Source organism: Phodopus roborovskii, unplaced genomic scaffold (genome assembly GCF_943737965.1).
Source record: "Phodopus roborovskii unplaced genomic scaffold, PHOROB, whole genome shotgun sequence".
In the NCBI taxonomy this organism is placed as follows: Eukaryota; Metazoa; Chordata; class Mammalia; order Rodentia; family Cricetidae; genus Phodopus; species Phodopus roborovskii.
Window position 1 is genome coordinate 1,234,206 of NW_026125506.1, and position 27,233 is coordinate 1,261,438.

Genomic DNA, 27,233 nt, shown 5'->3' on the forward strand with positions numbered 1-27,233 from the left:
GCTACAAGAGGGAACTCTACATACAAACAGTATGGCATGCTCTGGGCTAACTGCTTAGGGACAAACATAGGACTTGGTCTCTCCCAGGCCTGGTTTCCAAAGAAACCAGGTGAGGATGCCTTCTGGAACCACCTTGAAAGGCAAAGAAAGGGATGGCTCTCGGGTGTCCAGGGATTTGCTTCTGATACTTCGTGGTATTCACAAGGCTCACACTCATCCATCTACTCTGGAGGGTCTCCTGGTCCAGGTACTGACCCTTTACATACTCCTCATTGCTGCCTGAAACTCCCACACCCTTCTAGCCAGGTTTCTACATCTGGAAAAATCCTTTGGCCTCATCTGGCTTTCACACTCCTATTCTACCTTCAAAACCCACCTTCTTAAACCTTTTTCTATTTCTCTCTCCTCCCATCAGTGTTATTTAATCCCTTATTGATGGAATCCTTGTTGTGACAAATAATGGGACTCCTTTGGTCTGATGTGAAACCGTTTTCAACTTTTCTTTCTTTCTTTTTTTCCCCCCTGAGTTTTCAGATGAAACTTGGCATACAGTAGGCATTCAGTGGACAGCTAGAAGAAGAGACACCCTCAAAAGACATCAGGCGTTGTGTGTTGAGAGGTGGGAATTTCTGTTGCTTAGCAACCAGCAGCCTGTGGCTACAGGAAGGTCTCATCCCTTCTACCCACCAGTCAGCCCCTCTGTCTTCTCTCCGGGCCACAGTAGGCCTCCCTGGAGGTTTCTGTCTAGGGTACCATCTTGATGCCCCATGGGCACGAGCATGGAGGAGGGAAAGCACCCATCATGACAGCTGGGCTACTGCACAAGGCTTCATGTATTTAAATGCAGGAGGCATGTGGATGACTGCAGTAACAGGGAGAGGGGCTTCGTGGCGGGCTGGCTACACATGAGGTCTGCTGGCTCTGCAAACATGATCAACCACCCTTACGCTCTACACAAACCGGCTTTGATGCCCCTTTCTAACAAAGAAAATAGAAGCTCGGAGAAGGTAGTATTTTGCCCAAGGTAACACAGCCTGTGAAGGTGATGACAAATCCATAGGACAATGGAGAATGTCGTTTTGGGGGCCACCCCATGGAGGAGTGGGCTCTTCCATACCTTCCAGAGGACTCTACTAAGTAAGTGTCCAAGCTCCAGAGTGCACGGGAGATTTGGGGGAAACGAAAGAACACTTTAGGGGAAGAGTCCTGCTGATATCAGGGCAGCCATGCACGACCTAGCAGTAGACCCGGCTGCCTGTGGACTAGAATTTGGTATCTGCTAATATTTGGTTCTGGGCAAATTCCTTGACCAATGCAGGCATCTTTCCGAATGGGTCAGGTCTGGACCATGAAGGGCTGCCGTGGAGATGAAACAGGACCTTAGATGGGAAGCCTCTTGTATTCAGCCAGGTGAGAGGGTATCTCACTGCCCTGTCACATGTCTGACATGTCTGTCCACCATGTGGACCTGGTGGGCGAATGTGAGCGCCGTATCTCCTGCTCGCAGGGCCGTGGGTTTTGAGTGTGTGAGTTTTGTCGTATGTGGACAACACAAGCCCCAGCTAGGAGGAGCATTCCAGGCAGCTCCTCACATGTTCCCTGCTCACAGCACCCTCAGCATCCCCAGGGCCCCAGCCTGTCTATGTCCCTTCCTTCCTTTGCTGGTGCCAACATGCTCAGTAGCGGTGGTGGTAGGGGGAGAGGAAGGAGGAGGCCAGGGTGGATGCCCGAGGCGCGGCAGCTCCTGGCTTGGTGCCGGGAGGGACTCTGAGTTTGTTTGAGCACTAGGGGGCAATGTGTCTGTTTGAAAGAAACTTAGAAGCCAGCTCCAGAGGTGTGAGCACACACAGGCACGTACAGGGGTGCCCACACCATAGAGGTGCATACTCTGGTGCACAGAAGGCCCAGGCAGAAGTGAGTGTCCACAACACTCATGTGAGTTCGTGTACACACACACACACACACACACACACAGTGACCTCCAAAGATGCATGCATCTGACATATACAGAAACACACAGATGCCAGCTAACCTCCCAGAGCGAAGACACACATGCAGGTATAGCTCATTTCATTTAGTGTTAAGGAAAGGGCTCTCTTCCTTCCAAACTGTCTCTTGGGACACTCACACACCCCAAAGTGCTGAATCTGGGGAAATATGTCTGTACCTTCAGTGCAAACAGGTCAGATGTGGCTCTTTTCCCCGCCCCCCCCAAGAAGTGTGAAGTAACAGCCCCAACACGGCAAACCAGTGCCCCCCTCCGAGAGCAGGCCATCCTTCCCTAGTAGACACCTCCCTGTCCCCTCTGACAGGATGCACAGCTATCCTGCCTCCTGAGAAGGCTACTGTCCCCAGGATGGACACAAGGTCAGGTGTCACAGCTTTGCTACCTGGGGCAGTCAGTCCCCTGAGAGGGATCCCTGAATTCTCCCCCTTCCTGCCTGGGTTGGAGGGGCCCTAGCTGTGGGCCTGGGGTGGGGGTTACTTGTGGGTGTCTAAGGGGTCCTTATTCCTTTGTGCCTACGCAGGCAGGCCGAGCCCCTGTCTTCTCCCTGACTCTCCTTCCTTGTCACTTTGCTAAGTAATAATTTCCATGTCCAATTCCATTTCTTTTCTAGTTCTGAAACCTCTAAGCTATCAGCAAGAGGATAGTTCGCATGAAAACTAATTACACAAAATCAATATTTAATCACAGACCAACAACCTGATCCTGCAGAAAAATCCTTTTAAAACTCTACCACCCTGCACAAATACTTCTTCCCAATGCTTATTTATGGACCCCGTTTTTTTTTTTTTTTTTTTTTTTTTTGGTGGGGGTAATTTTCATTTTTAATTTCAAAAGAAAAAAAAAAACATCTGAAGACTGCAGGAAAGGCCTGAGCTTGTTGCAGCTTCCTGATCTTTATTTCAAGTGGGGGTGGGGTGTGCTATGGTATGGGGGGATATGAGTGTGTATGGGGGGTGAAGGAGGGGGTGGGGGATGAGTGTGTTTGCGCGAGCACCCGCGCGTGTGTGGAGGGGGGCGGTGATTACTTCAAAAGTCCCTTGGGGCTTCCTGTCTCTGCCCCCCACCTCCACCCCCCCAAATCGAGCCCATTTTCCAGTGTTCCTTTGCTCAGAAGCTCCGGGGAGTAATGAATCGGCCGCGAATGACACGGTAACTTTTAACTCACGCCCGCGACAGTGGAGTGCTTAATCTGAGGTTTTTAAATAAAAAGGGCTCCGGGTTGGTTTTATTATAACGTTTATTTCATTTCAGATTTCATGCGTAATTTAGCAAACGCTAGACAGACTTGGGCGATAAACACTTTCTTTTGTGGGGGGGAAAGGCATTTTTATACACCATGCTTAATTTTATTTAGATTTAATAGCGATATCAAGGCACTTCAACGAAAGTTTTTTTTTTTTTTCTTTCCCCCTTCCTCTTTTAAGAACCCTGGCCTGCCAGCAAAATTGCCTCGCTTTATTTCACGGCAAAGAAAATTAAAGGCCTTTCTGTCCTTCCTCCTCTACTTACACTTTGAGAGGAAAACACGCAGAGGCGTGCTGGCGCGCGCAGGGGGGGGGGTGCGAGCGCGTCCACAGAATAAACACCTCCACCTCCCATCACCTCCAACTTCCAACTTTTAATTGCAAGACAGATTTCAGCCTCCGTGAGGATCAGGAAGATTTAAACATTTAAACTAAGATTATTGGGATAAATATTTCATAGGAAAACGGACAGATATTAAATTACTCCTATTGATTTTAGTATCACAATCCAATTCCGTTCCTTGACCTCTACAGTTTAATTGATCTCTTAAGGAGTTCAACTTCGCGCCCTCCAGGGCCTGGGCCTGCGCGCCTGTGGCCGCCACAAGGTGTCGGAGGCCCCTGTGTGCGCTCTGCGCGTCGCTCTTCTCGGGGTTCCGCATTGTTTCGCCTCGCTGCTCCCGCGCCTGGCTCACCCAAAGTGTCCGAGTGTGCGTGGCTTCTTCCCGGCGGAGCCAGAGGCAGAGAACCGGAAGCCGCGGACGGTGGAAGACTCGGAAAGGAGCAAGCCAGTCCCGGCTCCGGAGACAACCTCACTTCGTGTTTCCCTTCGGCGATCACATCGTGAACTTCCTAGGGCCGACTCCCTGGGGCGCCGCCCCGGGGTGCAGCACAGGGACACTTTGCGACTTTCCCCGGCGAGTTCCAGGGCTGTGCCAGGCGACCCCATTGTCTGTGCGCCCCGCACAGCTCACCGCCCACCTCCCCGCCCCCTGCCCACCCGGCAGGTCGCGCTGGCTCCAGTTGGGGGTGGGGAGTTGGGAACAGTGTGAATGGAAAGGGGCGGACAAAGCCCGGCTCCCGCCGCAGTCCTCTGCTCGCGCCCTCCCCAGCCGGGGGCACCCAGGGCGCACCCCCGTCGCCGTAGGCTGGACACCGAGTAGCGCGGGTCGAGGGCCAGGCCGGCGCAGCCTGGACCCGGGACCACCTTAAGAGCGAGCCCCGCCTCCGGGCCCGCTCGGGCGGCGCTGATTGGTGCAGAGGTAATGGCTGGAATGGATTGCTGAAACGCAAAACTTGTTGCTGCTTCTCCCGGCGCCGGCTAGAGGCAGACGCGGAGCGGGAGCCCGGACCTCGCAACGCCCCGCCCGCCCCGCGCGCCCAGCTCGCCCGCGCGGCCCCTTCCCGGGTCCGAGGGGACCCGCGGAGCGCGGAGGCGGGAACCGCAGCCTCGGAACCACCGTCCGCACGCCTCCCCTCCCGCGCGCGGCCCGAGACGCCCGCGAACTCGCGCGGCGACTGGCGGACGAGCCTGAGCCGCGGAGCCGCGCGTCTCCCGCAGCCGTCGCTCCCGCTCCGGCGCCCGCATCTCCTGCTGCGGGGCCAGCACCGGCGATGACGAGCGGAGCCGCCTGTCTTCTGAGCCGCTGAAGCATTCGCCGCCGACCGCCAGGAGGTGCGGGAGCCCGTGCGGCCCGGGCGCGGGGACTCGGGTCAGGGGAGGGACCAAGGGGCTCCCCTACGGACCCAGCCGCTGCGCCGCGGACTCTAGAAGGTGATCATTCCGCTCTCCCGCCCCTCCCCCCCCCCCCCCCACTTAACTTTTTTGTCTCAGCTCGTCGGCCGCCAGGTCTCCTCTCGGCATATCCATCCCCGGCTGTGCCATCCGCTCGGGGCATGGGCCCCCCGACAAGGCTCCAGGAGGCGCCGCGGCCTCGCAAGACGTGAGAGGCCCGCTTTGGTAGATCCCGAGGTTCCGGAGAGCAGCGGAGAGCTCCCAGCCAGCGCCCGCGCGCCCGGCCGGGTGACGGTGAGCGCTGCGCCCTGCGCGGTGCAGAAGGTCCCGGAGCGCCGGAGCCGCTGCTGAAGCGAGTAGCTGGCCCGAGGCGCGCGGCGGAGCAGGCTGTCATGCCCTATTGATCCCCCCCTTACCCCCGCCAAGTATGTTTGGGCTGGACCAGTTCGAGCCCCAGATCAACAGCCGGCACGCTGGCCAGGGCGAGGGGAACTTTAATGAAGCCGGACTGAACATGAACGCCCACTTTAAGGCTCCTGCTTTCCACGCCGGGCCCCCTCCTGGCCCTGTGGACCCTGCCATAAGCGCTCTGGGTGAACCCCCGATCTTGGGTTTGAACATGGAGCCCTATGGCTTTCACGCGCGCGGCCACTCCGAGCTGCACGCCGGGGGACTGCAGGCGCAGCCTGTGCATGGCTTCTTCGGTGGCCAACAGCCTCACCACAGCCATCCCGGAGGACACCACCCGCACCAGCATCACCCTCATTTCGGGGGCAACTTCGGTGGTCCGGACCCAGGTGCCTCGTGTCTGCACGGGGGCCGGCTGCTTGGCTACGGAGGTGCAGCGGGCGGCCTGGGCAACCAGCCGCCCTTCGCAGAGAGTTATGAGCACATGGCGGAGAGCCAGGGGCCGGAGGGCTTCGGCCCGCAGCGGCCTGGAAACCTCCCGGACTTCCATAGTTCGGGCACCTCAGGCCACGCGGTGCCTGCCCCGTGCCTGCCTCTGGACCAGAGCCCTAACCGGGCTGCCTCTTTCCATGGCCTGCCCGCCTCCAGCGGCTCGGATTCTCACAGTCTGGAGCCCCGGAGGGTGACGAACCAAGGAGCTGTAGACTCTCTGGAATACAATTACCCGGGCGAGCCGCCCTCAGGACATTTTGACATGTTTTCTCCCTCTGAATCTGAAGGGCAGTTGCCACATTATACGGCGGGTCGCCAGGTTCCCGGGAGCGCTTTCCCGGGTGCTTCGGCCATGCCCAGAGCCGCAGGCATGGTGGGTTTGTCCAAAATGCACGGCCAGCCACCGCAACCGCCGCCACAACAGCAGCAACCTCAGCACGGAGTGTTCTTCGAGAGGTTTGGCGGGGCCCGAAAGATGCCTGTGGGTCTGGAGCCTGCAGTGGGTTCCCGGCACCCATTAATGCAGCCTCCCCAGCAGGCCCCACCACCCCCGCAGCAACAGCCCCCGCAGCAGCAGCAGCCGCCACCAGGGCTTCTGGTCCGACAAAATTCTTGCCCTCCTGCCGTCCCTCGGTCCCAGCAGGGCGAGGCTGGCACACCCAGCGGCGGCCTGCAGGACGGGGGCCCCATGCTGCCTGGTCAGCACGCGCAGTTCGAGTACCCCATCCACCGGCTAGAGAACCGGAGCATGCACCCATATTCCGAGCCTGTTTTCAGCATGCAGCACCCCCCTCCGCAGCAGGCACCCAACCAGAGGCTGCAGCATTTCGATGCGCCCCCCTACATGAACGTGGCCAAGAGGCCGCGCTTTGACTTCCCCGGCAGCGCAGGCGTGGACCGTTGCGCCTCGTGGAATGGCAGCATGCATAACGGCGCCCTGGACAACCAACTTTCTCCCTCTGCCTACCCAGGCCTCCCAGGCGAGTTCACACCGCCTGTGCCGGACAGCTTCCCCTCAGGACCGCCCTTGCAGCACCCGGGTCCGGACCACCAGTCTCTGCAGCAGCAACAGCAGCAGCAACAGCAACAACAGCAGCAGCAGCAGCAGCAGCAGCAACGCCAGAATGCGGCCCTCATAATTAAACAGATGGCGTCTCGGAACCAGCAGCAGCGGTTGCGACAGCCTAACCTGGCCCAGCTAGGCCATCCCGGGGACGTGGGCCAGGGCGGCCTGGTCCATGGAGGTTCGGTGAGCGGCATGGCCCAGACGAACTTTGAACGGGAAGGCAGCAGCGCGGGTGCAGGGCGCCTGGGCGGCTTCGAGCAGCAGGCGCCCCACCTGGCGCAGGAGAGCGCGTGGTTCCAGGGTCCACACCCGCCCGGAGACCTGCTGCCCCGGAGGATGGGAGGTGCGGGGTTGCCGGCAGACTGTGGCCCGCACGACCCTGGCCTGGCGCCTCCCCCTGCTCCGGGTAGCTCAGGGGTGCTATTTCGAGGCTCTCTACAGGAGCCTCTGAGGATGCCGGGGGAAGGCCACGTGCCTGCGCTGGCTTCGCCGGGGCTGCAGTTTGGGGGCAGCTTGGCCAGCCTAGGCCAGTTGCAATCGCCTGGGGCCGGTGTGGGGCTGCCCAACGCTCCGTCGGAGCGGCGGCCTCCGCCTCCGGACTTCCCTGCACCAGCTCTCGGGGGCCAGCCCGGCTTTCCATTTGGCTCAGGGAGCCGGCAGGCCACTCCACACAGCGCTCCAGGCGTGAACTCGCCCCCGAATGCGGGCTCGGGTAGCGGCAGCTCCGGCGCTGGCGGGGGAGCTTACCCGCCACAGCCGGATTTCCAGCCCAGCCAGCGTAACTCGGCCAGTAAACTGGGCGCGCTGTCGTTGGGGTCCTTCAACAAGCCCAGCTCCAAGGACAACCTGTTCGGCCAGAGCTGCCTGGCTGCTCTCTCCACCGCTTGCCAGAACATGATCGCCAGCCTGGGTGCCCCCAACCTCAACGTGACTTTTAATAAGAAGAACCCACCCGAGGGGAAGAGGAAACTGAGCCAGAACGAGCCCGATAGCGCGGCCACAGCCGGCAACCCGGGCTCGGATTACTTCCCTGGAGGGACTACTGGGGCCCCTGGACCCGGAGGCCCTTCCGGGGCCAGTGGTGGCGGTTCCAAATCCTCAGGGCCGCCTAACCCACCCATCCAGGGGGATGGCACCAGTCTCTCCCCCAATTATACCCTGGAATCAACATCGGGGAACGATGGCAAGCCTGTCCCTGGGGGCGGTGGCAGGGGAAGGGGACGCAGAAAAAGGGACAGTGGTCACGTGAGCCCTGGGACCTTCTTTGACAAGTACTCCACAGCTCCTGACAGTGGGGGAGCACCAGGGGTGAGCCCTGGGCAGCAGCAGGCACCTAGCTCGGCTGCTGGGGGAAGCTCAGTGAACGAGGCCCGCGGGCCCACGCCCCACGAGAAGGCCCTCACATCACCTTCTTGGGGAAAGGGAGCCGAGTTGCTCCTTGGGGACCAGCCGGACCTAATGGCGTCCCTGGACAGCACAGCCAAATCGGATGGTAGTTCCCCACACGTGGGTGAGTTCGCTTCTGACGAGGTGAGCACAAGTTATGCGAACGAGGACGAAGTGTCCTCTAGTTCTGACAACACTACAGCCCTGGCCAAAGCCAGCCGAAGCCCCCTAGTGACCAGCTCACCCAAACTCCCTCCTCGAGGGGTGGGTGCTGGTGAACACGCACCGAAGGCCTCTGCGCTCAGCCTGGGTATCCTGTCTACCTCTACCTCGACCCCTGACAGCTATGGTGGGGGCGTGGGCACCGGCCACCCTGGCACTCCAGGCTTGGAGCAGGTCCGGACCCCAACAAGCAGCAGCGGTGCGCCGCCCCCCGACGAGATCCATCCCCTGGAGATCCTCCAGGCCCAGATCCAGCTGCAGAGACAGCAGTTCAGCATCTCGGAGGACCAGCCCCTGGGGCTCAAGGGTGGCAAAAAGGTTGAGTGTGCAGTAGGGGCCTCAGGAGCACAGAATGGTGACAGCGAGCTGGGCAGCTGCTGCTCTGAGGCTGTCAAGAGCGCCATGAGCACCATCGACCTGGATTCTCTGATGGCAGAACACAGCACCACCTGGTACATGCCCCCTGACAAGGCCCTGGTGGACGGTGGAGATGAGGACAAGACGCTGGCGCCCTGGGAGAAGGCCAAGCCCCAGAACCCCAACAACAAAGAAGGTATATGTATAACTGTCTTCCTTGTTTTCTGGTGCCAGCCCTAGTGTGGGCTGGTCCTTCCCGTCCACCCTCTCTGGCTGCACGGTGCTCTGCTGTCAGATACATTTTGGTTTTCCTGGTGGCAAGAACTTAAAGTTCTTCTACCTCCAGATTTTAGCTGAGTTTTTCAGGGTTCAGCCCTTGGAGAAGAGCTGCCCTCCCCTGTTTCACACAGCTCTTGCTGGCCTCAGCATTCAGCCCCGCTGCTTAGGTGTTCTGGGCCCTTCTCAGGCAGGATACTAGGAAGGTTGTATTACCCCACCCTTTCCTCCTTACCCTTCAGCAGGAGTTGGCTTAGGTGGCAATACTTTTGCAAAGTCCCCGCCCTGGTGTGGGCAGTGTCACTCAGAGGCCAGGCCTCATTGGATATGTGAGAGATTAGCTCTCACCTGGGGACCTGCCAGGGTTCTAGGCAACCACCACAATCCCAGGTATATAATCTTGATATTGGGCACGAGGGTTGAGGCTGGGTTCCGCCTGGCAGCCACCACACCACTCCTTCAGGACGTCGTTTGTGTTTGGGGATATGACTATGTGTTTGTAACACACAAAGGACCTTCGATTGTCAATATCTCACTTGGCGTTGGTGACAGATGTCTAGTCCCAGGTCTCATTTGCGTTCTGCACACCCCTTCCCCACCAGGCCTGGAGGCCTTTAACGTGGGACTGACAGGGTCAGTAAAAAAGTCTAAGGGATCTTAAACCTAAAGATGAGTAGGCTGCAGTGAGTTTAAATTTTATTTGAATGGGGCTTTAAAATTTTTTTTTTTTTTTTTTTTTTTTTTTTTTTTGCTTTACAGAAACATAGACAGTAGCCTTTTAAAATTGGTAACATTGTTTCACCTCTTTCCTGACTCTGCTTCTAAATCTGCCTTGTGTTCACTGGGTTTTTCTGGACAGAACATTATCATGGTGCGTCATCCCCCCCCTCCATCTCCCCCCCCCCCCGTGATGTGGCTAGTAAATTTAAGCCTCTCTTTTAAAAATATAACCTCGATAGCTGCTCTCCAGTGTTTTGCTCTCTGCTGAACCCTCCCACAGCCTACTGTGTCTTAAACATGGATCTGGGGAGGGTAGGTTTTAAGAGAATATGACAGGTCCCCTTTGGGAGGATGGAGGTAGGAGCTGGGGGGTGTTGGAACTCTGTCTGGGTAGTCTTCCTTAGGTTCCTGGTTCATGAGTGTGGTCTGGCTGCTTTTCTCTTTGTTCCTCGTTACTGCCCAGCCTGGGATGCCCAGATGCACGCTCTCTTGTTTGAAGCCGGGTGTTTAGCATGCACAGTGGATACCAAGCCCGGCATCAGCATTCTACTGACTACTTCCAGGCAAGGCCAGAAATTGGTTAGTTTGGGACCCTCAGCGGCCCCCCCTCCGGCTTTTAAAATGGAGTTGGACACAGTTTCCTGCCATTCCCCTTATTTTCTTGTGTATAACATCTCGATCTAGCTGGATCGATAGTCAGTTAGCACAGAACTCAGCGCTGTCACGTCTGACCCAGCCTGTCCCCCCCCTCCCCAGTAATTAAAAACATATTGGCCAAAATGGGGTGAGAAAAGTTTTTTAAAAATTGTAAAGAACTAATAAGGAAAAGCGATTAGTATTTCCCCTTCCAGTCTTTAGAAGGACCCTACTAGGTGGAGAACTATTGGGGTTTTAATGAGTTTTTTGTTTGTTTGTTTTGCTTTATGTATCTTCCTGTCTCAATGGGAGAGGTGCAGACTACAAGTTCTGAAATGTCATCATGGATTGTTTTTTCTTTTTAGCTTGCTTAAGTGTCCTGGTACTGTACATATATGGAAACATGTGCCAGTTGTTTCTAGGTTGATTACCCTGTAAACTGGAGGAAAACTCACCTACCTGTGAAGAGGCAGAGACTTCCCTGGGACCCAAAGGGCCAGCTGTCTCCTAAGCCTGGTGGAGGATATCCACTTGACCTCCATTGTTCTTCACTCTGGTACAGAAAGCTAATCCTCTGGATAGCTCAATGCACTGCATGGGCGACTCCCTGACTCTGTCTCCCTTACTGGTAGTAAATAAAGACGATTAAACTTTTCATTATGATAACAACCCACAGTTCCATCTGTATAGGTTGTACAAATAGATACATTCAGCTTTCTGTTGGCCTCTGAGAGCCCTAGATGAAAACCAGCAAAAAGGGCCACTTTTGAATAAGTCAGGAAAAAAAAAGGAATTTTTTTTTTCTTAAAAGTCCCAGGGTCCTGTTTAGCTGGATTGGGTTATCCAGTGAGGCTGATGGGCCTTGAACTTCCAGCCCAGAAAGTGCTCCCCTCCACCACCCTCTAGGCAAAGGCCATTTCTGTAATGATACTTTATTTTGTCTTGCTGTAAAACATGCCAGTACTAATGTGATTAAATATTAACTCCGTTTCTGAAATTCTCTGCTCAGATGACAAAATGCTTGCTAGTCAGGGTTTTACAAAGTGATCCATGCTGGAAGGGGAAGTAGAGACCCACGGAGATGTGCCTTGCTTGTTCTTTGGGCTGTAGATGGTCCCTGGGAGAGGAAGAAAGTTGACTGGCCCATTGCAGTTCCTATAAAGTCTAGGCAGGAAGGTCATGTGGTGATGAGCAGAGCGAGCGTCTCTAGATGACACGGCTCTGACTTCTCAACCAACTGGGCAAATAACTTCTCATTAGGAAATCCCACTACTACTCATGAGGCTTCCTGTACAAAGTCGGAGTACAGGGAAGAGTGGGGTGAGCCAACCTGAATTCGAGGTGGTTCAGATGTCTGTGATGTCAGCAAGGATGCCGTGGCTTTCAGATAGTCGGCTGGACCGCTGCCTACGTGTAATAGGCATCGTGTAGACTTGGGGGGATTTCAAGACACAAAGGAAGGGGAGATTTTTGGTAGACTATGGTAGACAGTGGGCGCTGACTTGGGAAAAATCTGTTCTCTCTCTCTCTCTCTTTGCCCCACAGCACAGGAATTTTCCATGATCTGTCCTGAGTCTGTTCTCAACCAAACTCCCCTCTTTCTCCTTGTAGTCCTGTATATTAAAGCCAGCGGCTAGAGGGTCTTCCACCCAAGTGAGGCAGGAGCCGCCTCTGTCTGCACCTCCGAACCCCCGATTTGGAAGTCGTGTGTTTTTTACAGAGACTTGGGAGACATGTTTGGAATTTTGTGCTCAGAACACAGGCAAAGGTTGAGAAATACTAGGTCGGCAGGGATGGGATGCTAGATTTTTGTTAGATGTAGGGTGGACTTGAGGAGGCAAGGCTGGTCCAGGCTGAGCCCTGGCTGATGGAGCCATGTGTCCATCATTCCTACACTGGGGAGAGAATTTTGAAGTCTCCATCTGGACTTTCCCCGGGAAAGTGAGCCGCTGCTTTTTTCTCCTGCAGCATCACCCAGCTCAGTTTGCAGGTCTTCCTGTGACTTCTGTGTCTTCAGAGGATGTAACCCCAAGCTCCTCAGGTGCTAATCAAGGGTAGTGTAAACAGATAGGGGACCCCCTTTGTGCGGCCAGTGATCTGGCTGTCCGCTCCCTGGCTAGTGGAGGGCATATAGCTACTGTTCTTCCACGCTTGTTTAATATTTCATGGCTGTAATAAACCTGTCTTCCTTGCCCGCCTCCCGACATAGAACCCCAAGTAGCACACATGTGCAATTATACATTCCCACTAAATATTAATAAAGGACAACGGGGTTTTAAGGGGCAGATGCTCAGTACAGTTGAACTTGCCGTCGTCTCTGCTCCCGCATTTTCTTCCCTCCCCATTGTGTTTTACAATTCCTTATTTTATTTTAAATACCAGTGCATTCCAGTGTGCGACATTTACTTATAGTTACACACAACTTGTGCTGATGGGAAAGCCGTTCCTCATGTTAGCCTTCTCTCATATAAATTCATTTGGATTTCTTGTGAGGCCCCTTCAGACCGGAAGAGAGAGGCTGTTGAAATGCACTCCTGTTTTATTGAGGGCTCTAGGAAAGGAGCGTGGGTGGCTTAATCTCATTTCTCTTTCTAGCAATGAAATTCTATGATTCCTGATATGATTTTGTTTGCCTGACAGAGGTATTTAAATTTCTACAAAGAATCTTAATGGGTCCTGAGAATACAGCTGCCCTCACCAACAAGCTACTTGATCTACTCTCCTGATAAAAATATGCATCTTTAATATGCCATGCTGGGGGACCAGGTGAAATGAGAGGGATGGTATTCTCCTCTGGGTGGAAGGGCGGGCTGGAGGGGATCAGGGGCTCCTCATCCTCAACACTGTGGAATCCAGCAAATCACTAGTGGCCCGTTCCTCTCCACTCAAGTGACAATAACATTGGATTGTGTTCCTTGCCCAGGGAGCAATCTGCCTTGCCAAAACCGTTTAGGAGATAAATACTGTCAGTTAGGAATACTGTATTTACCTCTGTTTGGCTAATTCTAGAGATGAAAAGCCTGCAGCTTTGTATAATGGGATCAAATATCTGGGGAGTGTGTGGGGACACGCAGGCAACAAGAGAAACGGCCAACTCCTCCCTTGCCCAGGGGTCCTCATCTAGTGTGTTTTCCTGCAGCCAGCATGCCCGCCTGCTTTCTAGCCTATTTGGCTAATTCTCTGTTTGTTCTTTGGCCAGGAGGAGCTGGGAAGAGCCCAGCTTCCTCCCCTTCACTTAACTCAGCATCTGTCTGATGAGGGTAGGTTTGTTAGGACGAATCTATTTTTAGGCGTGTCTTGGGTAGATAGATTTGAGTGTGGGATTTGTTTGCTCATGGCAGCAGACATGTTGATAGATCCCCTTAGCGTGTGATGGAGAGGAGATTCCTGGCCTCCCCCATACATGCCGAGGCCAGATGAAGCAGTCTGAGGGCTTGCTGGAGAGAGTCTAACCCGAGTGGGGTTCAGTGTTCTGTCCAATTTTGGGGTGACAAGCAAAGAAAATCAGACCTCTGTGCAGCTTCTGCCTGTACCGCGACAGGCACGTGTGTGTGTGTGTGTGTGTGTGTGTGTGTGTGTGTGTGCTTCCCTCCCTCGGATCTGTAGCTTCTTGCCTACTGTACCCATTATACTTTCCCAACAGGGAGCTAGAACGCTCATGTTGGCTGCAGGTTCTGTTTCCGTAAAGGGACCGAATGGGCACCAATCTCAAAACCATTGATCCCCAAGACCCTGGTTACAAAACCTCTGCCACTGGCTTTCAAGTGGCGTATCTCAGCAATAGGCACTTAACGCCCTTCTCTGGGTTTTGTGTGTGAGCGTGTGGAAGTGTCTTCCCGGCTGAGTCCGGCCACGCCTGTGAGGGGAGGAATCTTTGAATCAGTGACCCCCCTCTCTCCCCTCCCCCCCACTTTCCCCAATTGTGGGCATCAGACACTGCTGGTTGCTAATGGAAATTCCTCTCCTTTATTGTAATCTTTGGGTACCAATGATGTGGCAGCGACGATGCTGGCCTTTCAAATTAGTCATGGTTCAGCCTGCAGGGACCCTCTGTGTCCAAAGGCATAGCAGTTCCTTCCTTCACATCCCTACACTGAGCTTCTGGGGGACTGTGAAGCCCAGGGTGAGGCTCCAAGCACAAGCAGCTTCTGGGGTCTTGGCACATCTGTCTGGATGGGTTCCCAGCCCAAGGTGGCTGGCATTTCCTGCCATCTTTCAAGGGCCAGCATGCAACACCCAGTCTCATCTGGGGACAACTGTCTGCCAGTCTCATTTGGGGACAATTGGTTGTTCTGCTGGGCATGAGGATAATAAGGACGCCTTGTGGGTGTGGCCTTCCCAGGGCCCAAACTCTACAGGGATGTGCCCAGAAGTAGAGAGTAGTGTTGAGTTTAATTGTCTTGGGTGGGGAACAGATTTTAAAAGCCATCGTTTTCTTGGGGTATATTGACCAGAGGGAGCTGAGGCCTGCTTCCTTTTCTTGTCAGCGTGTTAATAAATAGGCTTGAGGTTTGGAGTCTTTTAACTGTTTCAAGTCTCCAGTAATTTTAGTTTGGAGCTAGTAACCTCACTGTAGACAGCCTTGAACCTACTGAGTGGGGGGCTCCCAGCTGCGGCGTCCAGGGCTGAGAAGTCTGGGTGGTTTGTATCATCTCTATTCCCTAGCAAAGATAGATAGATAGATAGATAGATAGATAGATAGATAAATAGATAGAGATCTTTATAGCAATAGTCTGCGAACCCTTCCATGATTTATACATCGTCCGAGGGACCCAAATGCCCTTTAAACTGAAGGCTATTGAATTGAACAGTTTGGAGGTCTTAACACATTCCTACTTGCTTGCTGGCTCTCTCTGAATGTCCCGGAAGAGACATCTTTCATAAAATGAACTGTTCTGAAAAAGGAAGGTAAAAACACCCAGTCGGTTTAGCCCAGTGTAGCCCACATCCTTGGCGGCAGAAGCAGACTCTCACAGAGTCCTGCCCTTAAAGCGCAGTGGTTCAGCACGTCTGCCGTACCGCATTCCCTCTAGATTGTGGATCAACTGTGTGACTGGAAATCTCCCTCTTTCTTCCCATTTTTGGCCTCTCTGTGGAGAGTTCTGGACTCTTCATGGAGACACTTATCCTAGGATTCAGACGGCTCCCACAGCCACTGGTTTAGGGTTTGTAGTTGGCTCTGGGTGAACTAACGTGAGTTGGAAAAGCATGTTGGGGACATGTTGACTCCGAGGGTCTTTAGAAAACTCAATGCTTTAAAGACATTCAGAGAAGAACCCCATTTTAGAACCTCTCCTAAGCCCCCAGATGTCAAAGGCTTCAGAGGAATTGTGAACTGACTTTGGGGTAGACCCCCCCTGCTTCCCACAGCTGGCCTGCAACAACCCGGTGGCCCACCCCTATGCTTGAGCTCCTAGATTTAAAATTACTTTTTCCTCCTTGGTGCTAATACATATGTAAATAGTCTTTGGGCAGAAAGGGTTCCTTTGACCCTAAGGCATGGGCAAGGCATCCCCACCCCCACTCCCTCTGCTGCTGACAGGATGATCTGGCTTTTCTGATGCCTTGGGCTTCTTCACATGGAGTGACTGGGGCCATGAGTTTGTCTTGAAGTTGGGAGCCCCAGCGTGCTTTGTGTAGCTTTCCTGGTTGTATTTGGGAGTTCCTGGAACATGAGGTGACAGTTAATGAATTCCTCTATGCATGTGTTCATGTGACGCCCCCCTCCCCAGCGCGCGCACACACACACACACACACACACACACACACACACACACACACACACACACAGAGTCATTCAGGGCACAGGGCATAGGCCCCTCCCTTCCCAGTCACCGTGACGTCCTTAGATCTTGGAACACAGCATTGTTAAGTGATTGACAGTGACCACCAGGAACGAGATACTTTGACGATGTTTTAGATCAGAGAAGGTGGGTGAGGCTGCAGAGACCTCCGAGTCCCCTAGGGAGGAAGCTAGGCTAGGCTGAGAATCTGCTAAGAAGTTGATAGATTTTTTTTTTTTTTCTGTCTGCAAACTCTTAACTGTTTAAGGCTCACCTGGTGAGGGTGCCCTACTTTCTCAGAGGCCAGAAGGCACACACAGAGAGAAACAGACTTTCCCAGTTTGGAAAACCGGGGAACAGCTTATTTTTTACTGTGGGAGGAGCGGCTGCCATAGAGATGATGGACAGGCTGAAGTGCGCACCAGAGAGCCCAATGTTATTTACTGCATCTCAAGATTTAGGTGTGGAAAATAATTTCTAACAGTGGGAGTCATTTCCACCTCCCGGGCAAGGCAAGGGTGTGGGAATTGCTTGGAGACTGACATACCTATCACAAATGACAGCCAAACTTTCCACACAGGGTCACAGAAGTAGGGGGACATAGATATGGAGGGTCTCGCTTGGAAGATCTGTAAGCTGTGAGCTGCCACACCAGCACAGGGCGGCAGTAACTGAAGACAGGCCTTGGTTGAGTCCTACAAGTGCAGTGAAATTTGAAAACGTGCTAGTGTCGTTCCATGAGTCAGGGACAATGGGAGACCAAGTGGGCTGGTCTCACCTTCTCCAATCCCTGAGCAGGTCCATCACAGTTTGAGGAACCACCGTGCCCTCACTGGCCTCCCCCTCAATAGATATTTTTATCCTTTTTTTTTTTTTTTTTTTTTTTTTTTCCTGAATGGTGAGTGAGGCAAAAGGGAACTCAACTTAGTGACAGATTTAGCAGAAGGGAGATTTCCTGATTTGGTGAGCCTGGTGTAGGAAGGAGCCATGACAAAGAAACTTAATGCCTGGGCTTTAAGGGGCCAGGGACACTCGTGGCCTGGTAAAAGGCCTGGCTGGTTGAAACAAGTGGCCTTTCATCTCTGCAGCCGACTGTTTCATAGCTGACTAGTGGTTGAGGCGAGGCTGGCGTTTGGCTCTTTTGAAGGGGAATGAGTGAGCAATTCTTGTGCTGCGATTATTTCTAAATGATCCAGGCTCTGGGCATCTTTCTGTAGGTTGTGTTTTGGGCATGGGTATGTGGTGTATGTGTGTGTGTGTCCTTCTGAGCTCAGGCCTGAGAACTCTTACTAGGAAATGAAAATAATTTTTGCCCCTCGAAGCTCAGATAAAGTTTCGGCCCCCATTCCGTGTGAGGCAGAAGCTCACTGATCTTGCTGTGATCAGGTTTTGCTGAGTTGGCTATCCTGTTGGGCCTCTTTGAGAGGGCTGGTGAATCTCCTTGTGTGTTTCATTATGCTGGTTCAGTTTAGTTAATAGTCATTTAATGTGTGTTTGGTTTGTGAGAAGCATCCCTGTGAGGTTAGAAGTGTTGGTATGTGTGCACATACGTTTGTGTGTGTGTGTGTGTGCATGCATGTGTGCCTTCATCAATGGAGGAGCCCGGTGGCTGGTCACAGAAGAATACCCCCCCCCAATCTCTTCACAAGCTGGGAAGAGAGGACAAGTGGCTTTCAACCGAACCCTGTTGGGGAGAAGTTGCTTTCCACTACCCAAGACCTTGGAGGCAACCATAGAACATGGCCCCTTATAATACCTCCATCCTGGGACCCGGGGAAGTTTCTGAGCGTTGATTCCTGAAAGAAAGGGAGGCAGATGAGGTGACCCTGAACCAAGGCGTCTCAGAGAGGTTTGGGACCCCCCTGTATCATCCGGCTGCGGTGACGAGCGGTGGGAGTGGGGTGTGTGTGTGTGTGTGTGTGTGTGTGTGTGTGTGTGTGTGTGTAACTTCAGAAACGGGTGGGTCGAGTTTTAAAGAAGGACGGGAAACCATGCCGAGGCTTCCTAGCGGGAAGAGAAAGACGATGGCAAACTGACCCATAGCCTTTCTGAGCACTGTGATTTCACAGGGTACGCACGTCATGTTGATGGTGGGCGTTGCCTCTGCAGCCCCTCTCTTTGTCCCTGGGCTCCCCACAATCTGCCCATCGCCTAAGATGGCATTTGAAGACTTCACACTACCCCCATAAAGCCAGGTTAGGTGATGGTAATTCTTGAGCAAACATTTTCCTGAGGGCCCCCAGGTCCCCTCCCCTACCCCCCAACCCCTGGCTTTGACCCTCACACGTCATTTTCCTCCAAGGCCCCATCTTTGCGCCATCCAGGCCCGGCCTGGGTGTTTTTGGCACTGTGCCAACCTTCAGCGGACTTGAGGCTCTGAGGAAGCGGGCCTGCGGAATGACGAGGAGACGATTTCTGGTTTTTTTTTTTTTTTTTTTTATGTGGGTCTGTTAAAGTCTAATGGACGTTGGTGTCTGGCTTTAAATTTGGAGAGGGTCTTTATCTAACCCTTAAAACCAGAGTCATTTCCTGTAATTACAGTACCCATCTCCCTTCTCTGGGATGCTGCGTCAGGGCGTGGGGCACACCTGTTATCTTTCTCAAATGTGATTATGACATTTTGAGCTCCTGGTTGGTAGTAAGAATTTATGGGCCAGGTCTTGCTAGAAGGCAGCAGCCAGAGGCACGGCCTTGAAGGAGCCCTGCGCCCAGCTCCTACCACAGCCTTACTTCTCTTTAATGAATTAATCTTGCACCCTACACTTGGTATTCGGTAGTTACTTTGGGAATCCAAGGGAAGAAGAACAGGAAGATTAAAAAAAAAAAAAAGAAGAGGAAGAGGAGGAAGAAGAAGAGAAGGAGGAGGAGGAAGAAGAGAAGGAGGAGGAGGAAGAAGAGAAGGAGGAGGACACTTGAGGGGAAAAGAAAGGAAAGGAAAAGGGCTGTTGTTGAAGTCTGAACCGGCTTGATACCAGACGCTGTGAGACTGTGTGAACAGACCGGGGCCGTGCCGCCTGAGGTGGCCCCCACCAAACCCACTTCCCTCAGTGGAGCGTTTTCCCGTTGTTTGGAGTAAGCAGAGTTCAGAACGCTCCCTCCCCCCCCCCCCACCTCCGTGAGGCATTAGGTAGTATGTTTGCACCCCCTCGCCTTCCAAATCTAGAGAAACGTGGTTTGATGGGAAATAGCAGTCTTAACCATCTTTGCTGTTTGCTCAGTGTTTAAAAATAGTTTGTTTTGATGTTCTGAATTTCATCCTACCCTTATTTGCTTGTTTGATGGAGATGCGTGTACCGTGGTGCGTTGCGCACAGACAGGGAGTGGTTGCTTGGTTGGAACCACACGGCCAGAAAGTGATGGTGATTTGGCATGGCCCCTGGTTGAGAGGGAGCCAGGACATTTGCTTTAGGCTTAAACTATCTCCTCCCTTCCGCAGCATCCTCCCCACTGCTCAGAAATATTTTGTTTCTCCCTTTAAAAGGGTTTGGGGCCCGTCTGCTGAGTCCCCCTCTGAATAGCATTTCAGGGGTTACAGTAAATGTGTTTGAGGGCGATCTCAGCTCTCAGCCTGGGTGTCCCGGCACTAATGGTTAGCAGGGCCTATTACAGAGACGCGAAGTACATTGTAAATGGCTTATGCAGAAAAACCATTTAGATAAAAATGCAATTTTCTCTTCTGCATGGAGTACTAAGAATTAATAGCACATTCCTTCTAAATGGGTATTTTCATATTATATTTTCCCCCTAATGAAATTCTTTTCCCAAACAGGAGCAAGTTTCATTTTGAACTTGGGGGTAGAACGGACATGTTCGGTAGCAGGCAGATACAGTACCCCAGCCCTTCCCTGCTGGGGATCCTGGGGACTGACTCATGCCTGTGTAGGCTGAGACAGGGGGCAGAGGGCTGCATCTGCCCTGTGTGAGTTTCCTTCCTTTTTCCTGCTGTAGGCTTCGGGTGTTGGGTGGTTTTAGTACATAAAGCAATTAGCCCTAAAGCCTGAGTTCTGGAGACTGAGCCATGGCCTGGCCCTTGAGAGTGGCCTCACCAACAACCCCCCCCCAAGCCCAGCTTGGGGTGTTCCCATGATTCTCTTTGATTGTGTTTGCCTACCGGCAGGGCAGGCCAGCTCCTTCCTAGGTGACAGCTGGGAAGGGGACTGTTTTGTCCTGAGTACCCAGCAAGGGGCTGCTCTGGGGGCCGGGTCCAGCAGCGCCTGCCTGATCTGGGCAGGGGATCAGGTACAGGCTGGGCATCTCACAGCAGTGACAAGGGTTGTGAGGTTGTCACTGGCTTCCTGTTGCTGAAGGACCCCAGAATATACCTCTGTGCTGTTGCCATGTGCGAAACACAAAAGCCCAAGGTGGGAAAAACTTATTCTTACCTATAATGTCCTTATCCTAAAATATTTCCCAGCTGAGGGAACTGTCCAGAGAGGACAAGGGACTTAGTTAAGGTCACACAGCATAGCTCCCGGTGAGGGATGCACTTTAACTGAGCCTTGCCTGCCTGTGGCTTCTTTTTTTCCTACTGGGGAGCTAGGTACTCATCCAGCTAAGTTTTTTGTTTGTTTGTTTGTTTTTCTTTTTAAAGACCAAAGCCAGGTTTCAAACTAGAAATGTCCAAACCTTTCTAGACTTCCTCAGGACATGTATTCCCCGGAGGCATTCAGCATTTTTTCTGCCTTTGCAAATGGGTCTTGATCGGTGGGGAAGCTGTGGGATACCTCATCCCTCCACAGGAGAGACTGTGCCTCAGGCCCTGCTCCCTGGCTTTTCTGAGCCACGTTGACTCAGACACTCAGGTCCTCCTGGCATCCTTGACGCAGAGAAAAGGGAGAAAGGAATATCCCCCCCACACACACAGATGGCCCCTATAATGTGAAGACCCTATAATGTGATGGGGTGGGAGTTGGAATGATTATTGCCAAAGCACAGGCTCCAAAGCCAGACCTCCTGGGTGGGTTCAGAACCCAGCAACTCTCCTTCCTATCATTGTGTCCTTGGGCAGGTTACTCGGCCCTCTGTGTTTCTGTTTTCTCATTGGTGAAGAGGCTAACAATAGTTCTTCCTGAGCGAACTGCAATCAGGAGCTGTCCGGGCACACACAGCGCCAGCCTTCACCGATAGCCTGCTCTGCTGGCTGCTTCTTGTCTAAGACCTTCAGAGGTGTAAGACGTACGCAGGCATCGCTCTTACCGTTTGTCTGACCTGAGGGTTGGGGAAACTGAGGCAATAATGAGATTCAGCATCACCATCAGGCTGGAGGGTGGGAGTCAAGCCGTGCACAGACCGGAGAGACCCTCCTGTTGGAGGCTGTTGGGCAGACCTCACGTCGGCATCTGCCGGGCTGGCGGCGCTGTCAGTCTCTGGCATTTGGGAGCATGGAGGTGTTTTTCTTCCTCTTGACAGCAATACCGGGCTGGGAAGCTGTCCCTGGTGTGTATAACGGTCACCCTTCCTGTTGGAGGAATTCATGAACTACCCCAACCCTAGCCTCCCAGTTCTGGGCAAGGAGCCAGAGCCAGCCATAAACAGTCTGGGAGCTGACAGTATACCGCAAAAACCCTGGTGTCTAGCACCTCAGGTGGGGCCTCAGCAACCTGCAGAACAGAGAGAGTGACCTGGGGGCAGAGTGTTGACAGACAGTGAGGTCTCTGCTCCTGTTGGGATCAGGGTGTTAGGAGTTGGGTCCCCCTCTGCTGTGTAACTTTGGGTAGGAGCACCGTCTCTCTGAGCATCGGTTCCTTCCCTGGTAGACAGGTGTACCCCGTGATCCTCTCAAAGGTGGGCGTGGGCCAAGTGGCGGAGAGATAGTAGAGAGCTTGGGGTGCCAAACGTAGAGGGAAGAAATGGCTCTCTGACCCTCAACCCGGTTATGTCTCTCTTTCTGCGCTCCAGTGTCCATGTCTGCAAACTGGTCTGCCCTGGTGGTCTCAGCCAGGGTGACATCCCCCAGGGGAGTTTTGGCAGTGTCTAGATACAGCTCTGGTTGTCACACTCAGTCAGGCTCCTCCTGGAGTATAACAGATAGAGCACTGGCAGGCTGTTTAGACATGAGGTGTGGCCCCTTTCACCCCAACAACAAAACCTTCCCATAGGTTGTTCCCAGGAAGCGAAGAACTGAGCAGTGGGCAGCACTGAGCAATAGGCACACACCAAGCCCTCACCATGTGTCAGGGCTGAGGGGAGCTACAGGGACCAGAGCCCCACTCTGGTGCAGTCTGCCTTCTCGGGTAGGAGAGAGACCACAGACAGCAATAAAGACAGCATCCCAGGATGGGCCACCCTGGATATGAGGAAGGACATGACAAGTCCCTAGCCTGGGCCACAGTGAGCTTTGCCGGAGACGTAGACACAACGCTGAGCTCTGGATGGTGAGGAAGAGTGAACTGTGATGTCTGTGGTATAAATGTTCTTTAGCTCATGTTCCAGCCGCAGAATTCCTGGATCTGTAACATGGATGACCGTGTCTCGAAGCCGGCTGCTCACGTCCCACCGTGCAGGCTCAAGGGTAAAATGGCATCGTTGAGAGGGTTTGTGGGCACGGTTGGGTCCAGCAGTGTTTCACTGTGGCCATGATGAGAGCTAGGGGTTGGGAGGAGGGCTCTGGAAGGTGAGAGCCCATGTCACCCAGGGTTTTCATTTAACTGGGGTTTATTTGAATTCAAGGTGACCCAGAATGTTTTCCTCATCCCAAGCCAGGCCACCAGTTAGGGCAGGGGAGAGAGCTCTGCCACCTCCATGAGGAAGAGCTGGGGCAGCAAGGTGGGGCTCAGCCTGCCTCACCTGGGGAGTCTGAGCGCCTCTGCTCAGGGCAGCCTGGGATTGATCTGCTGGTCCAGACTGCCTGCTTCCTCCAGCCCTCCCGAGCAGGCTCCAGCCACCCAGGTGACTGACTGCCCAGGCCTCCACCTTCTGAAACCTTTTAGCTTTGCTAAAAGGAATGAGATCGTGTCAGTGAGGCTCCGCGGTCCATCGGTCTTGGAGGGGTGGTATGCAAGCTCACACTAGTCTTTCTGAGACATGCTAAGGCAAGGGCACACAGGAGCACTCCCTTACAGGTATACTGGAGGTTAACACTGCTCTCTGCTTTGGGCTAGTCCAGTTGTTTTGTTGAGCTGGGTTAAGAGCCCTGGGTTGTGACCGGGGCTAAGATAGCCTTATCTCCTCATTGGGCCCCTGGGATTCAAGACACGGATCCTGGCCTCAACTGGTGAGAAGGGTACTTTTTGTGTGTACAGGGGGCTCAGGGCCGTGCTGACAGAGGTGCTTCCTGTTGATTTCAGGTGGGCCCAGTGTCTGTCACAGATGATACTGAGCGTAGCAGCCCCTGCCACCTTTGACCCCCAAGGCTTGGAAAGCCTCTACCAGAGAGCTGGGTCAGAGCCCAACATCACCCATCTCTGCCAGGGAGGTACTCGCCTTCCCAGCCCATCCACCTCTTCTCTATCCCTACCTTGCCCCTCGAAACTCCTCCTGAGAGACTTTTCCTCCTTGGGCTTCTTACTGTCTTTGGGACCTGGCTGACTATGGCAGGATTTCCTGCCTCACTTGGAGCCTGCTGGTCACCAGGCTTACGTGACCCAGACCTGGGTGGGTGGGGGGGAGGAAGACAGTGAAAGAATACAAGGTTGTGGCATCCCACTAGATAGATGCTTTATCTCCCTAAAACTCAGTTTCCCCAACTACCCTTTGGGTTACATGGGGTGCGGTGAAGAGTTCTCATCCCAGTGACCGGCATGGCTCAGCTGTTCCAGGCCTTGGCAGAAACACGATTTCCATCACCAACATCACCGACGTGTAGAGTCTGGGGCCTGTGGGCAGTGAGGGTTGCTATGGGAAGAGGGAGCCAGCGTTTCCACACAGGGATCTTGGGCAGGACCAAGGGAGAGCTCAGTCTGTAGTTTTGCATGGTCCTAGGTGCTGGGCAGGGTATGGAGGTGCTGCCTTGTGGGACTTCCCAGGTTTTTTGCTGTGCATTTTCAAGTGCAAGCCAGTGAGGAAATGAGAAATGAGTCTGCGGAGGTGTGAAAATTGGTGTTTTATTTGTGTTGCTGTTGTTCACTTATTATTTGTGTGTGTGTGTGTGTGTGTGTGCACATTTCACATTTCACCTGGAAGTCAGAGGACGACTTTCTGGGGTCATTTCTGCCCTTCTACTGTCTGTTACTGGGCGTCAGACTCGGGTCATTAGACCTGGTATTGAGGGGCCTTACCCACTGAGCCGTCTTGCGGGCCTAAATCCATTATCCCTGCTTGGGTCCAGCTTTGGAAAATCTGCCCCTTGCTAATCCAAGGAAGCTGTTGTAGAAAGCCCGGGGAGGCTGCTAAGAACATTTCACAGAAGGAGAACGTTGCCCGAGTGTGGGCGTAGGCAGTGATGACACAGGCCTGTCGTCAGCCCGCCTTGGTCACTAAGGCAGGATTGGAGAAACACCCTGCGGGTCTTGCCTCTTGTGAGACATAGATAGCCCAGGCTAGCCTCAGGCTCACACTCTCAAGTCTGGGCCTGAGGTGACTAGGCATCGCCACCCTTCGCCCTTTCCTCCCTCCTGCAGCATCCATCCCAGCATACTCTTTTGCCAACCCGCAGAAACCAGTCTGCACCCCAGATGACCAAGCCTGTCGCAATGGCTTGGACGCTCCAGCTGGGGTGGGGGCTGTAGCCATGCGGTGTCAAGAAAGAGGAGCCTGAGCCCAGCGATGCACAGCGCAGGGACTGGGCCAGCCCTGTGCCATCTTCTAGGCCAGTGGTTCTCAACGTGTGGGTCGTGACCCCTTTGGGGTTGAATGACCGCTTTCACCGGGCTCACCTAAGATCATTGGAAAACAAGGATGTTTATATCACAATTCATAGCAGTAGCAAAAGTACAGTTTTGGAGTAAGAGCGAAATAGTTTTGTGGATGGGGGTCACCACACCATAAGGAGCTGTATTATAAAGGGGTGTGGTGTCAGGAAAGTTGGGAACCCTGCTCTAGGCACTCTTCCCTGCCTGCCCCAAAGCTGGCCAGCCTCCCACTGGATGTTTGTCTTCCCTGTGCATTTTTCATTGGTTATCATCCTCTAACAGGATCAGGTTGACCGGGCCTGCCTGCCTTGCATTCAAAGGCAATTAAACCAGGGACCTACAGCTTAATGGGGGGGGGGGGCGGTCCCAGGCAGAAAGCACATTTGATGAATTCCCCCTCGTCTTTGGCTCTAACTAGAGATAGCCTCAAGCGGAGGGAGCAGCTAGGTTCCTCCATCAGAGAGGCCATCTTGGTTTGCAAATGTGTGTGTGTGTGTGTGGGGGGGGCCGAGAGTTGAGGGGGGCGTTCCCTGCCCAGGAAGACCCAGGCGAAGGACCCTGTCAGGGTTAATTCTTCAAAAACACACCGGCACTGACTGATCTCAGAGAATCCCTGATACCAGATATTTCTTAGGCTTGCTTTGGGTCAGGTAATTGAGTTCTGCTGAAGGAAATCTATAGCCCCTCTTCCTTTGCAACCCCCCTTCTCACCCCCCTCCCCCCAGCAACTTCCCTTCTCCCCAATGTGCTTATGTCTGCATTGGCTGCTTTGGGTGTGCTGGGAGAGTGCTGAGCCCTACCTGCGACTCTGGGACACAGGGTCCCCCCTCGCAGTGTCCATCCTTCGACACAGAATTGAGTCTAAGCTGTAGATCAGTTTTGCCGTGGAAGTGGCAGGCACAGCGGCTCACCTTAGCAGAAGGTTCCCACATGAGCTGTGCACCTTTGGCCACCACTCAGACTTGGTTGTGGTTTTGCAGGGCAGGCGTGGCCACGGCGTGGTCACATCCACTGCTTCAAGCCACCAGGCCACCTGGAAGCTGTGCTGTGTCTCGACTTACAGACAGGGAAGCTGAGGGCCTGGCAGGGTGTTGGCTGGGCTCAGTCTCCCAGCATTGAACAGGCGAGAGTGGGTGGGGCTGGGTGACGCTTCTCCAGGTCCCAATCATCAGTCTCTCTCTCTCTCTCTCTCTCTCTCTCTCTCTCTCTCTCTCTCTCTCTCTAACCTCCTCTCCCCAGAATCCTGTAAGATGGGGCTTGACTCGTAGATGGACTTCTAGCTCTTCTGTAGTTACTCAGTGGGTAGGCAGCCAGAGTGTGACTGTAGGACACGTGGTGCTGTCTGTCCTCTGTATCCTTATCACCAAGACCCATGTTGCTGATGAAGGTGCTGACCCCCCAGGGAGGTGACCTTGACCAGCCTATGGCTGCACTGAGCTCTGCCCTGGAGATGGCACCCAAGGGAAGTTGGAGGTGGGTGGTCTGAGAAATGTGGCTCCGGGAAGAACATTGCCAGGGTGACTCTGGGACTGGCCTGCCTGTGGTCAGTCGCTCTCTCAGTACATCAGCTTCTATGTAATCATGGATGCTGTTCTCCGGGTCTCAGTTTGCCCATCTGAGCAACGGGAGCACGGCAGTGTCGGAGTCTCAAGGGAAGGGGTCTGTGCTGGGATTGGCCCCTATGTGGATAGCCAGAAGCATGAGGGCACTCTGACCTAGTCCAGCCTTTAGGCTGGTCTCTAAACTGGGGCTGTATAGCCCTAGGTAAGTCACGTCACTGCTCTAGTTTCTAGTGCAGGGAGGGAATGCTGGCTTCCTTGGTGAGCTGCATTTGTGGTAGAGAAGAGGGGCGTCTCCACCCTTGACTACGGACGGGCAGCAGCTACCCTACAAGCTGGGCCTCGGTTCTCCATCTGCAGTAGAGAGGCTATAGTAAAACACCTAGACATGCTTGCTACCCTCAGGTCAGCTAGCTGGATGGATGACGGGCTTACACTTGAGACCGCAGAGTTCAGGGGTGGCTGGGTACAGGAGGCGCCATATTTAGCAGTCCAAGGCCTGCAGAGGGTGTGTCAACAGAAGGATTAAAGTGACAATTTCCAGCCTGGGTT

The 27,233-nt window shown here is 53.7% G+C and overlaps 1 protein-coding gene across 1 annotated transcript in view; it reads left to right on the top strand.

The window, feature by feature from the left end:
* The first annotated feature begins 4,962 nt into the window (after positions 1 to 4,962).
* The window catches only part of Mn1 (MN1 proto-oncogene, transcriptional regulator), a 37,652-nt gene continuing 15,381 nt past the window's right edge, over positions 4,963 to 27,233 (top strand). Inside the window, exon 1 of the mRNA XM_051176419.1 lies at positions 4,963 to 9,114. Coding sequence (XP_051032376.1) covers positions 5,415 to 9,114 — 3,700 coding nt within the window. The 5' untranslated portion in view covers positions 4,963 to 5,414. The remainder of the gene's footprint in view (positions 9,115 to 27,233) is intronic.